Raw genomic sequence first — 14,773 nt, 5'->3', positions numbered from 1 at the left:
TTGGTTCCATTGATATGCATATATATGCCCCTGAATATATATTATTGCAAGCGATACCACGAGCTAAGGTCACGTGGTTCATCCATCGTGTATTTCATGCTGATCATTTCAACCCGTGCGGTTGATCCATTCGGTAGTGTTTGGAGTTTTGTGTAAATTACTTGATTCTAAACTAAGAATTTAAGATAATTCTCGGATGGTCTGGTATCGCAAGTTGAGTACACAGTTATTATTGTGCTGTTCTTACAAAGAAGATGTATACTGTATCAAAAGGACCTAGCAAAATTGTCGCCAAGACACGAAGAGGTACTAGTATCCGAAGTATGATTATATTTTACATGCATTTCAAAGTGTAAACGGTTATGACATCGGGCATATTGAATATCATAATTTTTTAGGAATTAGTCAAAATCTCGAGAGGCTGGAAACTTTACGTGATTTAACAAGAAAAGCAGATCCTGATGATGACCACGAGATCACCCGGTAACTAGTACCCTAACCCATCTTAACCTTACATTATTTCTTACTCCCTCTCTCATTGTACTTTAAGCATTACGCAATTCACAATTCTCAGATAAAAACAAATATATTTAATCTTTATGTTATAATTTTACAATAATATAAATTATAATTCATGAAATAACATACATAAATATCATATACTTTAAAGATTTATGTTTATATAACATAGTATAGAATATTTCTCCATATTTATTCACATACTAATATCAATGTTGATTTCACAGTAATGTGCCTAAACCAGTCTTTCACATGAATGGGAAATCTAAACTCAGTTCACAGAGGCATCAATTGCAAGAAGTTATTACACCACAACATGAGGAACTTATCAAATTTGTTTACGAATGTAGGTTGAAAGTATAAAACACAGTAGTACAAAGTACACTTTACATGTGGTTGTGCATGCATATAAATAAATAAATAAATGTATATATATATATTTTTTTTAAATGATATAGGAAAGAAAAAATGATATAAATTTTCATATGCAATATTATTACTTATTTATATAAAATATATTAAGTTCATAATTTTTATTTATTAGCATGGAATCAAGTAAATACAAGACAAAGAAGTGAATCTTCAGATGGTTCAGATTGTTCAGAAAACTCTAGTAAGTAATGTTTAAAAATAGTTAATAAATTCTACATATTTGTTTACTTTTGAAAATGTATGCAGAAATTTATAGTCTTATTTATATAAAAGGCTGAATATATTACATAAGGTCTTTATGATTCTATTAAATATCCATGATTGAAATATAATATTCTCTATATTTCAGATCCCCATTCTATAGTATATTATAATGATGGTGAACCAAATGATACCCTTCAAGGTGAGTTGCACTTCTTTCTTTCAAGTGTAAATAAATATTAGTTATAAAACATTAAGTATTACAATATGAATGTTATAAAACTAATTACTACAGAGTAATTAGTTGCAGCAAGATATTATTTACTATAAGAAATTGAAATCATTGTATTTGTATAATGTCTGTACTGTTAGTTCATGAAATTATTTTTTTTATCAACTATAAATTCTTATTTCAAAATTACACATTATTCACTTAATTCAATTATAACATTTCAGATTTCAAACCATTTGATTTGGAATCTTGGTGGGGTAAACGATTATTTAACAATATTACAAAGTCGCTTTGAGAAAAAGAGAAGCTTCTAAAAGTTATGAAGATAAATCTTGAAGTAGTACAGAATGGCAAACAGTGCCAAGAGTTACTGAATTATTACATAGTGTTAAACTGGAAGATTAGAAACGGACTTGGTTTGTTAGATATCACAGAACTGCAATTGGTGAATTTAAAATCACATATACTGCATACATAGTGTATTCATTGCAATGAATTATAAATTTTTTCATGGAACTATAAACGAAGTTTTTTAGTATTTGTGAGGCGTTGAAGATAGGTTTAAACATTGAGAATTTTGTACACACATACAAAACCATATTTATATATGTGCATAGTACAGTGCTTTTCTGAACATTTTAATGAATCCACGTTAACAATGATTTGCATTGATTGAATATGCATTTTTATCATCAGTGTTCTTGAATACGTGGTGCAACAATACATACAAATTAGACATTTCTTCAATATTCCTTCAATTTCTAGAGATGCTCCAATTTTAAGCAGTGTAAGAGTGTACAGAAACTTTCTTTAAATATAAAAACAAGTGCGAAATTCAAATTAACTAAAGAAATTAATGAAATACAAAATATGATCGCCAATTTCGTTATTAGGAAGTGTTTATAGGTTTTTAAAATAATGAAGGTGAAAATATAGCTCATAAATGCATACCAAATAGGGTTAAGTATATACAGCAATCCCTGTGTGGTACGAATGCAGCGTGAAAACAATGGATTTTTAATCATAGAATGATGTACATATTACATGCATTGATTGTGTGAATGCATGCTACATTGCTGATATTGTTGTGACAACTGTATCTAAATACTTTTATGTAAGCAAAAGTTTAGTATAACTTTGTAGACTGATAATATATAAGATTGTCATACGATCAACAGACAAGATGAAGCTTGTCACTAATGTATTTGCAAGCTTTGCTTCAAAAATGTTTATTTCACATTGATCTCAATTAATCTTTGCTGAGTTTAATGCTTAATTGTTTGAATTTTATTTGCACACAATAAATGTATGAGTAAATATTTCAGTGTGAAATTTAATATTTTTGAAAAGCAGAGCTTGCAAAAGTAGTCAAAATGTAGTGCAATATTTGGCCATTGAAGGTTGAACTATGCAATTATGAATAAATACATCTTTATATACACTATGATTTTCATCTTATCTATTTTGATTTCTTCAACTATTAATGTTTCAAATTTTTCCCCTTCATTTTTAATCTTTAATCCTACTGAATGGGTACATCAACACGCATTGGGACTATTTAAATAATAGACCAGATTTAGCCTATAATCCATAATTCGTCATCTTCTGTTCTACATAGATATGTATTTTATATTCAATTGTATTTTCATGTTGTCGCATACTTTTATTAAGATGCAAAATTTCTCTATTTATTAAGTAATCAATTACATTTATGCATTAGGAATTTTGTATTTCCAGAGATTGAATTACAATTAAAAGTGATGTTGAATTTTATTAAATGAAATAAAAAATATTTTAGAAACAATACTCTATATTTTTATTTGTGAATAAAAAAAGCTTGATGCATCGAATAATTAGAATATTGGATAATTAAGAAACCATAAAATTTAATATAATTTTTATAAAAATTATTGATCGAATTCGATGTTTTTAATGTAACAGTTGACATAATTTATCAACAAATATTGATACATTAATAACAATGTTGTAAGTAAACAGTGATAATCAGCGTTTACACGCAAATTATAGTTTGGTTTAGTTTTTAAAAAGGTGGTCCTTATACGTTATGTACATACACACATAGTTGAGGTTTATGAGTGATTTATCCACATATTAAATCGATTGTTTGTATCGTAAAAAAGCAATTAATCATACCCATGAGTATACATCTTATAAACTAGCGTAAACCTCGACCATCTATCACTTAAAAAAGATGGTGGGGATAAGTACACAGTCCGTCTGCACATTAATCCATGTGCAGACTCTATATCTATTTATCCTTCTTTTTTTATTTCTATTTCCATTTTTGTGATTCCTCTTTTTAGTTTAGAAAACAATTTTTAAAAAATTGTACTTTCTAATACTAGAAACTATTTATTAATATATAAATAGATTATTTTATTAGTTAACCTTCTCAATACACAACATAAAACATTAAGAGGATTTCTTTGAAAGTATTTAATTTTTAACATTGCTTGACTTATAAATAATGTAGAAAGAAATTAATAAAATACAAAATATGTGTATATAATAATTTTTAACATTTGTCTGGAATTGTATTATTTATATAAGGGACATTTTTGGTATAAAAATATGTCTGAAAAGGGAATAGATAAAAGTCTTTTACAAATAGCAGCAGTACAAAGTGGTTCATTTGTATTAGAAGATTGTCAGGCAATTTTATGTAAAGATTTAAAAAAAACGACTGGAAAAGTAAATAATTTGTTACATTCAAAGGAGAATTTTTTTATTATGAAATAATATATTATACATTTAATAGGTCAAGATAATATGTGGTGACTGACTTGAAAATAAAGTATTATACACAGAATTTATAGGTCCTGGTATGTTAACAGGTGTAATTTTAGGAAATACTTTTTCTACACCTCCACAGAATATTATATTGAAAGTTATTTAAGAATTTGAATTTGACTGTTCTTCTGGTAATGAAACATATTACTCATATTTAATTATTTTTATAATTTTAAATAATTTCTTAACGTACAATAATGATAAATTAAAATATATAGAACTGTTTACTTACAGGCATATTGTTAATTATAGATAATTATGTTGAATATTCTATAAACTTTAATTTAGCTAAATTATATGCTGAAGAAAAAGGATACATTGTCAAAATAATTGAAATACCTATGTGTTATTTGTTATCTATTACTAAAGAACAAGGTTTTTTAGTTCCACTTTTTATGTATAAAATAGCAGGAGCTATGTCAGAAGATATTATTATATATGAAAAATAAAATATAAGAAAAATATAAATGAAATTTATTCTCTTTGCAAACATATAATGACCAATGGAGAAGTGGTTTTTTTAAAGACAGGTAACACAATGTTGAGAAAATTAAACTACATAAAAGAGTGATACATAAATGATTTATATTTTATATTATAGAGAATGAAAACAATTCATGAAGAATATCCCATGGAAATGTTTTCAAATATGGCTGAAAAAATGTTTGCACCTATGAGAAATATATCAATGACCCAAAATGAAAAAAATAAAAAACAAGTAGGATCAAACACTTCATTTGCAATTGATTTTCAAACAAATTCGTTTACAACATATTGTGCTGGTTATAATATTGCAATCAAGATAAATAATTTGGGTATTGCAATGAATTTTTGTTAACAATTTTGTTGAGTTATTTAAATACATATGAATTAAAAATTTTCTATACTTTACAACTAAAACTTTAACAGATATCCTTCAGGTTACATATTATAATTTATAAAAATAAAAAAAATCATTTTTAATTTTTAATAAAATAAAATTTTACAGGAAAATAAAATATTGGGAACAAACCCATATGCAACATTTGTACAAATTGGTCATACCATTCACAGAACAGTGAATGGTTTGCAGTGGAAACTTTACACTCTATTTTTTTTAAATCTTGCTAAAGTAAGATATAAACTATTATATTATAAGTTAATATTTTAAAAATATATTTTTTAGGCTTTTTCAGAATATGAAACTAACAAACAAATGACAGTTGATACATGGTTAGATGCACTTATTACTACAAATAAAGAAATAGAACAATTTCAATCACTCAATGTAGGTGATCAAACTATAATAACTGCTTTAGTAACAGTGCAATTATATTTAACAAATGCAGTAAATGAAAGTAAAGATCCTGTTAACGCATTTGGTACATCTGTAAAAGCTGTTGAAAATTTTGCTATAAATGATGTATGTACACAATCTTTGACTATGAAAATATATAAAGTATAGTATTTTACATTATCACACATTTATTTGTATCAATTTATATAACAACTTGTAATTATAAAATTCATTTACACATGAAAATATTTTTTGATCAACAAATTGAAAACTTTATTTAAAATATGTTACAGAAATCAAAATATTCTTATCCTCAAGCACATGCAGTATGTATATGGATGAGAGTTGCATACGAAGGCATGAAGTTAAAATTGCCATATATATTAAAATGTAAAATAGAAAGTTTTTATATCTACTCTTTTTTTATAATTGTAGTAATATAAATATATTCAATAAATATTTAATGATATTAATAATTATATTTTTTACATATATGTACGTATTTTTAATGTTGTTGAAAGCGTACAAACTCTAGAACAAACTGATCGACATTTTGATAGCGTTACACGTTGCACCTTATAATGAGCAACCCACTTTACTACGTAAATATATTTTTGTTTTTACTTGCACGAGGTCGTCAAAATTGCTGTGTGTATATGAACACGCTTCATCCGGCCAAAAGTGTATATGTGTGTACAGCATGTATAAGAGGCTATCATAATGTCACGTGCTCTTGGCTTGTCTTCATTCTTGTCTTATCACGTGAAAAAACTAAAAACAGGGAATTTTACTGTTTTTTAAAACACAAGTTATTAATAGATAAATAATAAAATTACATTGTGTTGTTACATCAATTATATATTATAACTAATACCACGAACGTAGGTTAGGTTTGAAATTGTAATTTCAACATTCATAATTGTTTAATGTGTGTTCAAATGATAAGGATGATGAAACTATGAAAATATACTGTTAGTCGATAATAAATTCGTAATATTCACACAAAGAAAATGAATGCTGTGATTGCATTATGTATTTTTTGTGAATCACACGGACCTAAAGTAATATTCACGACTCAAACATACCGTAATTATGATAATCAAAGTACAGAAAAATTGAAATTTTATGGACCAAAAGAAATATTAAGACGGAGTCAAAATATTGTGGAAGATGGACAATATGAATGTGAAGGCTGCCAAAGTATTGGTAATGTGAAATATTTGAGTAATGAACATGAAACTAGGACATCATTTCTTTCCGCTCAACAATCATTAACTCAAGATGTTTGGTGTTTATTAAAGCATGCATGTTTTAGGTATAGTAATCATAAACTATTGTATATCATATACTTTTTGTAAAATAATATTATTAAAATAAATATGTATGATAATGATTCATTTTTAATGAAAAATTATGATATCGTTTAAGGAGTTTAAGTTGTGAAGTACATCCTGGTAAAGAAGGTGTTTGCTACTTTGGAGATGAATACCGGGGGCATGTTTTAAGTCATACGTTTACATTAAAAGATGCCCAGGTGAATTATGCAACGAAAAAGCATGTTTGGTAGCTATTACAATAAATTATTCAAACCATCTCAATAATTATAATTTTAATATCTAGAAAGAAATTCAAAATGAATTTCATCAATATAAAAACATTTTTTTATCTTGCAGGCAAGAGGTTTTCGAAGATGGTGCAGTTTTATTGTTTTCATGAGAGACAAACAGTTTCTTTTAAATATGTGGCCCTTTTTAGTTGACAATTTGAAGGAAATAATTCGCGAATTACAAGATTTTGCAGAGAAAAAATATAATGCAGAAGAAGCAGAATGTCCACAAAGAATTGTTCGTCTGACAACAGCTAACAATGGATCAAGATCATATAATAATTCAAACAAACAACTCAGAACTTTTAGTGACATAACTAATGAAAAACATGTTTTCATAAGGTCTGTTTTATATTTGATGTATAATATGCAGTAATCTTTATAAAATAGTATATTAACAAATTACTATTAAATCAGAATCCATATGTGGCTGGTATGGATTCTTAGTGCAGGAGCAAGACATTTCATAGAAATTTTTCCAACAAGCTTATTAGATGATGAATTGAATTACAATTTGGAACATCAAATTGGTTAGCATCATACAAAAAGTAGTATTTGTAAAAAATATTTCATTTGATTAAAATGAACTTTTTACATTTCAGAAACTGAAGAAGGATTTACTTTAGTAAATGCTAAATTGCCTGTAAACTTAAATTTAAATTCAAATGAATCAGATGCAACCTCAGAGTTTTCAGAAGTTTCAGGAAAATCCACTACAGTGATACTCAGAGATTTAAGAACTATATTAGGAAAGGATAAATTTAGACAACTTTTGTATTCTAGTTTAACGGGTGTTCAAATTTTGATAAGAGGTCCAAGTATTCAAAGGTTGGAATTTTTGTATGGACTTAGTTCTCTTATTCCACGTGCATGTCGACGAGTAAAAACTCAAGCAACAGAATATATGGATCCTAATAAGTGTAACTTTATTGGTATTTACATGCTGTTATGAAATATTAAAGTGTCAGTTTCATTGTTATAAATGTTTTATAAACGATATTATTGGTTTCAGGTATGGACACTTCAGTGGCTGTTCCTCTACCTTGTGCAAGTGTATGTAGATTAGATATTGTGCCTGATGAACACAAAGTTGATGACTCACAGTCACATGTTGTCAGATGGACAGGTTTGTTGCCACTGAAACTTCCAACATTACTAATGAAAATTGAAAAGTCTCTTGACAATGAAAAACTTGGAAATTCTACCCTTAAAACACATTTTGCTGCACTACAGGAAGAATGGGCAAAGTATAATTACATATAAATATTATATACATTTTAAACAACTTCTCTTTACATATTTTCATATTTATAAATTAAAAGAATTATTTTTGTTGTAATTACAGCATTGCAAAAGTTGTCCATGCAATGAGAGGACGTGGTCATAGTGGAGACCTTTCTGGACTTATGCTTAGCTTAGGTGCTGGTCCTCATGATAAAAAATTGATAGATGCTTGGTCAATGGGTTTACCACCAAACCCAGCATAAGTTTTTAATTAATTGAAAATATTTTACGCATTGTAGAGTATTATTGGGTTTCATATAATTTAATGTATATGTATTCTCTTATTTGTATTTTCAATTTGTTTTTTTCAATATTTATATATTCAAGGTTGTGCATCATTTTTTTATTTATAATATAGTAAAAAATAAGGGTAAAAACTGATGTCAATATAAAATAAATTATTTTACCTACATCACTAATAACTAAGATTTTACATACATCTTTATAAAATTATATAACATCTATAGCATACTATAATACAATTATACCAAAAATAAAATTTTGCGGAAGTTTATTTGGATTTACTTATTTATAGCTATTTAAAGTACGATAATATAAAGCCGAATATTTTGCTTCTTTATAAGTAATAATTTCACATATGTACAATATGCTGAAAAGTAATGAGACAGAGTAGTGTTGTTACATGAGCTGAAATATTGGCCAAGGTAAAATATCAGTGGTTTTTTAATGATCTCTTTATTTAAGAAAAGTGATTCTAGAAACTACATTCATCTAAACTATCGAAATCGGTGAAGATGGTAGGTAGGTAGGTAGATAGATAGGTTTATTAATTATGTATATAGGCAGAGCTTATTTCGCAAATTACAAGGGTTTTATATATTTGTACATATAATAAATTTTACATTTGTATCTTTAAACCATTATTATACGATAAATATTATTAATAATTATTGCAACTATTGTTCAATAAAAATTGTTGATAATTACAATAAGTAAAATTCAAGATGTTCTGAAATCCGTAAAGGTTGACTTAGTTTTAATAAATTTTTATTTTGAAATGTGATCAATATTAATGTTTGTACATATTTTTAATATTGATTACAATATGCACATTATCTATGAATTATAAATCATTAATTAATCTACTCAAATAAAGTTAACTTGAATTTAATTCATAGCAGTTATGTTTTTATGTAAAATTTTTCTTGTAAGAAAATCGTTTTCGTTATGGAGAAATCCATAAATTTTAAGGACGATAGAAATTAAACATTGAACCTAAAATTAGTTCTCTTCTACAAGAGTATTCAATATATTTATAATTTTACTTTGTGTAAAATATAAAAAGTCAAAATTTAATTTATTTTACTTTTAAATAAGAAAATGTTCTCTTAAGAGTATGTTTAATAGATTTAGAATTAATTTCTTGATATAAAAAATTCCTTAAGTTAGAATTGGTAATTTAAAACATTTAAAATATATTAATATATTAATGCGTTAATATATTAGTCGCATATTTTGCAAATGAAATAATTTATATATATATTTAATCAAGAATAATAAAATGTATTTACCAATATATTTTAAAAACTAGTTAGCATTTATCAAAATATATTTGTATATATATATATATTTAAAAATATTTTAATAGGAAACATTGTTATTTATAATTAAATATGATACTAATAAAAACGATAAATACAAATGGTCCCATGGTGTAATGGTTAGCACTCTGGACTTTGAATCCAGCGATCCGAGTTCAAATCTCGGTGGGACCTGAAGTAAATTTTTTTACTATATACATATTAGTTTGACAATTGAACATAACAAAAAAAAAATGATTTGAGAAATATTATATTAAATAGTCAAATATTTAAAAATTTTGAGTATTGAATTTTATAATATTTGCACAATATTTAGACTATTTGATTCGTATAATATAGTTCTTTGTAAACTTTATAATAATAAAATGTTAACAATTAAGTCATTACTGTTAGTAATCCAATTAATTATTTATTAAACTTTTATTCCATTTTGAACTACTTACGCATACCGAATATTTCTATTCATAAATTGCAATACAATAAGAGGGCATTACCATCGACTGTCACCTTCAGATTCGTATATACAATTCGAAAGTTAAGATAGTTCATAACCTCTATTTACATTTACAACTGAAACAGAATTAAATCTCTCACAATAAGTAATAACAATTTTATTGCTATAAATGTTTAAAATTATGGAAATAATTGTAAATTATGAATATTGTGTGTTATATAAAACATATTTCTGTAGAGAAATACGTCTTCATAAATAAAGGAATTGATGCTCTTTAAAGAGAATAGTGGGACATGAATATAAATTAGTGTATTTTTAATAAAATTGTAAGAAAAAAGTTGCAATTATGAATGAGAAGTGTGACTCTGTTGTGATAGTTAAAGCAAAATCGCTTCGTAAAATATTTAAAGCTCCGGTTAAAGTAAATAAGATTCCAGAGAAAATTTTGAATGATCCATTATTAAATGCAGCTGTTGCTGCATTACCATCTAATTACAATTTTGAAATCTACAAATCAGTATGGCGAATCAAAGAAGCAGAAGCTAAAAGAGTAGCATTACAAATGCCTGAAGGACTTTTAATGTATGCTACAACTATAGCAGATATTATAGAAGAGTTTACAGGTGCAGAAACTGTTATAATGGCAGATGTGACTTACGGTGAGGAATTGCAACAATATGTGTAATATGTATTTATAATTTTTTATTTATCTGTAATATATATTTATAATTGTATAGTTCAAGAATTATTTAATATAATCAGAGCCTAATTAATATGAGGATAATAACATATAATAAATTGTTGTATCTAGGAGCATGTTGTATAGATGATTATAGCGCAAAAGCTTTAGATGCAGATTTTTTAATTCATTATGGACATTCTTGTTTAATACCGATTGATCAAACAGTTGGCATCAAAGTACTTTATGTATTTGTTAGTATAAAAATTGATACTTCACATTGCATTGAATGCTTACAAGCTACATTACCAATTACAACAAAAATAGCTCTTGTAAGTACTATTCAATTTGCTGGTACATTGCAAGCAATTGCATTAGAAATGAAGAAAAATGGATATCTAGTATCTACTCCACAAAGTAAACCATTAAGTCCTGGGGAGGTATTTGTATTAATTTGTTCTATTAAAATGAAGTAAATTCTAATTACATTCTGCTAACTATATATTAAAGGACATTTATACTTTTTACATAGATTTTAGGCTGTACAGCACCACAAATTCGATGTGCTGATACAATTATTTATGTAGGAGATGGTCGGTTTCATTTAGAAGCAGCAATGATTGCTAATCCGAAATTACAAGCATTTCGATATGACCCATATGAGAAAAAACTGACTGAAGAATTTTATAACCATGATAAAATGTTAAACAATAGATTAATGGCTATTAAACATGCAAAAGAGACCTGTAGGTTTGGTTTGATACTTGGTACATTAGGAAGACAAGGAAACTCCAATGTCTTGAAAAATCTAGAGAATAAAATTAAATTGTTAGGAAAAGAGAATGTAATTATATTACTATCGGAAATATTCCCAGATAAAATTAAACTATTTAGGGGTATCGATGCTTTTATACAGGTAATATTTTATACTCTTTATCTTTTATTTTTGTTCTATAAACATATTATATTATATACAAAAATAAAAATTACAAAAATAGGTTGCATGTCCACGATTAAGTATAGATTGGGGTGCAGTTTTTGAAAAACCATTTCTCACACCATATGAGGGAGCTGTTGCTTTAAAAATGATAAACTTTAACTCTGATAAACCATATCCTATGGACTTCTATGCTTCAGCTAGTCTTGGACCATGGACTCCTAATCATAAAGAGTCTGATTTAGAAAAACAGACCGATACTTGTTGTGGTAAATGTAAAGATAAAATATAAACAATAAAAATTAATATATAATGCAATATTGTTGCAAAATTTTATATTTAAAAAATCTTGAGTTCTTTTTATTTCACTTATTATTCCTGTTTGAAAACTAAAAGAAAATATAGTAATGTTGTTATTTTATTAGTCTAATTGTAGTTATTTTCCTATATCTATTTGTCATTGTCAAAAAGTTACCAACAGTAAATTCAAAACTTTTTAAAATTATTTCGAGACTTTGTTTTATGTGAATATTTCATTAGTGTAATGAAAATAAAAGTAAATATTTATGTCTTAATGTATTTCAATTACATGTGCTAGAACTTAAATTTAATGGTGAGTATTCGGCTCGTACCATTTACTTCGGCGGATATTTCTTGCTGCCCTGATCGGGGGGGTTAGTGTGATTATAGAAAGATAGAACGGACCGCGTGGGCGAATTACGTCATACGCCCACCTGTAGCCGCGCACACGTACAAAACTTTGTATGAGCTGCATAATAGGTGTGCGTTAAAAATGTAATTCTTACATGTACCTAAATTCTTTCGTATTTTAATATACATATTAACAAATACAATGTAATGCAAATACATTTTTGTTACATACGTTATTATAATTTTAATTTCTGCATTTTTACAATATATCATAAACAAAGCTACAATTTTATAGAATATTATTAAATTTAAAATTTAATTAATATTTTACAGCAATTAAAATTATACTTGACATATAGACTTCTTCAATATAAATACTATGTTATAAAATAATTTTATTATGACACTATGGAAAAATTATTAAGGAAAGGTCACAGGGTAGATCGCATAGTTCCCGGGGGTGGAAGGCTGTTTCGGCCGCACCCCGGCGTCACGATGTCAGTCGTCGTTCCAACGTGGCTCAACAAGTACACGCGGTTCCGTGTAGTTAGTTCAAATATTCGAAAATGTATCATATCATATAAATTATAGTTACATTATTTTATTTATAAATATATCAAAGAGCGCAACAAAAATTTGCATATTAAATAGTATTAAAAAATTAGAATTCACTATTGGATTTACACTTTATTTCTACATTGATCATCAATAGTAAACATTATATTAGTAAATTGTAAGTATCACCGTATTTTTTTAATAATATTTTCAAATTTGTCTTATGTTTTTGATATTAATAATCTATTTTACGCGATTAAAGATATTTATTATTTTGTGTGTTCATGCATTGACTTTGAAACACTGTTCATTATCTATTGTTTACTAGCTTCTTAATTCAACTCAGTAAATTAATCATTAATAAAAAAAGGATTAATAAACAATAGTGCAATTTTATATAATAATAAAAATAATAATAATAATATCATTCATTGTATTTAAAAGGAATTTTTTTTAATGAGATCCAAAATAATGAACAGTGATAATTGGGAGGAAAAGTGGCCAAAACAACAATCACAAGCTAGAAAAACAGTACAATCAAATAGAAAAAGAACTGAAAAGTCAGGTTTAAAATTATCAAAACCATCTAGAGGAGCTACACCCAGAGAAAGAACTCTTAGAAGATTGGAAAGCAATGAAAGAGAAAGAATGAGAATGCACAGTCTGAATGATGCTTTTCAGGTAAAAATATGTTTAATACCTTTTACGTAGAATTATTTACTTCTAAAAAAGTTTAAAGTATTATGCTTTGTAGTCTTTACGTGAAGTAATTCCACATGTAACCAAAGAAAGACGACTATCAAAAATTGAAACCTTAACTTTAGCAAAGAATTATATAGCTGCCCTCACAGATGTGATATGTGCAATGAGAAATGAAGAAAAAACTATGGATCAACAGACTGAGGTTCCTGAATCTCAAGAATCATCCAACAACAAGACTAGTTGTCTAAATATGAATATTCCAATTCCTTCAAAATCATATAGTTAGGGAAGTTTTAATTTTTATTAGAATAATCATTCATAAGACATCACAATTCTAAAAACTGTACAGGCCTTTAAAATGATGAAACTTACTATTTGATATTGAAATTTGTTGCAATATCATGATTATTTAAGAATTGTTATTTAAATTTCTTTCCAACAATTTTATTTTGAAGTATTTTATAAAGACACATAAAGGTATTATCAAAGTAAATGAAACAATTAATAAATCAATGCTAAATTTCACATCATTTACTTTAATTTTATTACTACTTAAGAAGTATGATAGAAACTATTGTGCCAAAGAATATTAGTATTTTCATAAAACAAAACAGTATTTTAGCATTAAGAGATGTCAGTATTATTGTGTATATGTATCATATAAAAATATTGTACGCCAGATTATTTTGTAACTATAAAATGTATGGTATACTGTTCCAAATATAGAAGTAAATACTATTAATCCTCGGATGGCAAACCTGGATCATTTTTTACCCAAAACTTGAAACATATTTGGATTCCAAATTTAATTTGGAATACACTAAAGAATTAGAATTTTTAGTGTGGATCAGAAATGTCTGCTGTCCAAAGGT

General features: G+C 26.5%; 4 protein-coding genes and 1 non-coding gene across 7 annotated transcripts; all 5 read left to right on the top strand.

Annotated features, from left to right (window-relative positions):
* The first annotated feature begins 90 nt into the window (after positions 1-90).
* LOC143148040 (MAPK regulated corepressor interacting protein 2) lies at positions 91-2,828 on the top strand. 2 transcript variants are annotated; one of them, XM_076313890.1, is made up of 6 exons: positions 91-321; positions 399-483; positions 747-865; positions 1,064-1,132; positions 1,301-1,354; positions 1,609-2,828. In XM_076313890.1, exons 1-6 carry the CDS (start codon positions 255-257, stop codon positions 1,677-1,679), a joined length of 465 nt encoding a protein of 154 aa, XP_076170005.1. In that variant the 5' UTR covers positions 91-254; the 3' UTR covers positions 1,680-2,828. The 2 variants fall into 2 exon arrangements, with proteins under 2 accessions (XP_076170005.1, XP_076170006.1); XM_076313891.1 differs by having other exon boundaries at positions 93-306.
* Positions 2,829-3,836: 1,008 nt separating this feature from the next.
* On the top strand, positions 3,837-8,869 carry Bhd (folliculin). Its single transcript, XM_076314681.1, is given in 16 exon segments — positions 3,837-4,096; positions 4,164-4,326; positions 4,430-4,647; positions 4,650-4,725; positions 4,819-5,010; positions 5,105-5,115; positions 5,184-5,306; positions 5,361-5,633; positions 5,765-5,835; positions 6,625-6,786; positions 6,900-7,005; positions 7,145-7,419; positions 7,495-7,607; positions 7,680-8,009; positions 8,090-8,324; positions 8,423-8,869. Coding segments are annotated over 16 exon segments (2,610 nt in total). The 5' UTR covers positions 3,837-3,976; the 3' UTR covers positions 8,565-8,869.
* A 1,156-nt stretch (positions 8,870-10,025) lies between these two features.
* Trnaq-uug (transfer RNA glutamine (anticodon UUG)) lies at positions 10,026-10,097 on the top strand. The gene has a single exon. It is a non-coding gene; the product is annotated as a tRNA-Gln (tRNA).
* A 609-nt stretch (positions 10,098-10,706) lies between these two features.
* On the top strand, positions 10,707-12,409 carry Dph1 (diphthamide biosynthesis 1). The gene is made up of 4 exons (XM_076314495.1): positions 10,707-11,036; positions 11,189-11,496; positions 11,589-11,972; positions 12,055-12,409. Exons 1-4 carry the CDS (start codon positions 10,724-10,726, stop codon positions 12,283-12,285), a joined length of 1,236 nt encoding a protein of 411 aa, XP_076170610.1. The 5' UTR covers positions 10,707-10,723; the 3' UTR covers positions 12,286-12,409.
* An 81-nt stretch (positions 12,410-12,490) lies between these two features.
* Positions 12,491-14,394, top strand: LOC143148294 (neurogenin-1). Of its 2 annotated transcripts, none has more exons than XM_076314497.1 (3): positions 12,491-13,377; positions 13,661-13,880; positions 13,954-14,394. In XM_076314497.1, the coding sequence occupies exons 2-3, from the start codon at positions 13,671-13,673 to the stop codon at positions 14,185-14,187; spliced, it is 444 nt and encodes a 147-aa protein (XP_076170612.1). In that variant the 5' UTR covers positions 12,491-13,377; positions 13,661-13,670; the 3' UTR covers positions 14,188-14,394. The 2 variants fall into 2 exon arrangements, with proteins under 2 accessions (XP_076170612.1, XP_076170611.1); XM_076314496.1 differs by having other exon boundaries at positions 13,644-13,880.
* The last annotated feature ends 379 nt before the right edge of the window (positions 14,395-14,773 follow it).

This window comes from Ptiloglossa arizonensis, chromosome 6 (assembly GCF_051014685.1).
Source record: "Ptiloglossa arizonensis isolate GNS036 chromosome 6, iyPtiAriz1_principal, whole genome shotgun sequence".
Lineage (NCBI taxonomy): Eukaryota > Metazoa > Arthropoda > Insecta > Hymenoptera > Colletidae > Ptiloglossa > Ptiloglossa arizonensis.
The sequence above is the reverse complement of the archived record's forward strand: the minus strand, read 5'-3'. Positions and strand labels throughout refer to the sequence as shown.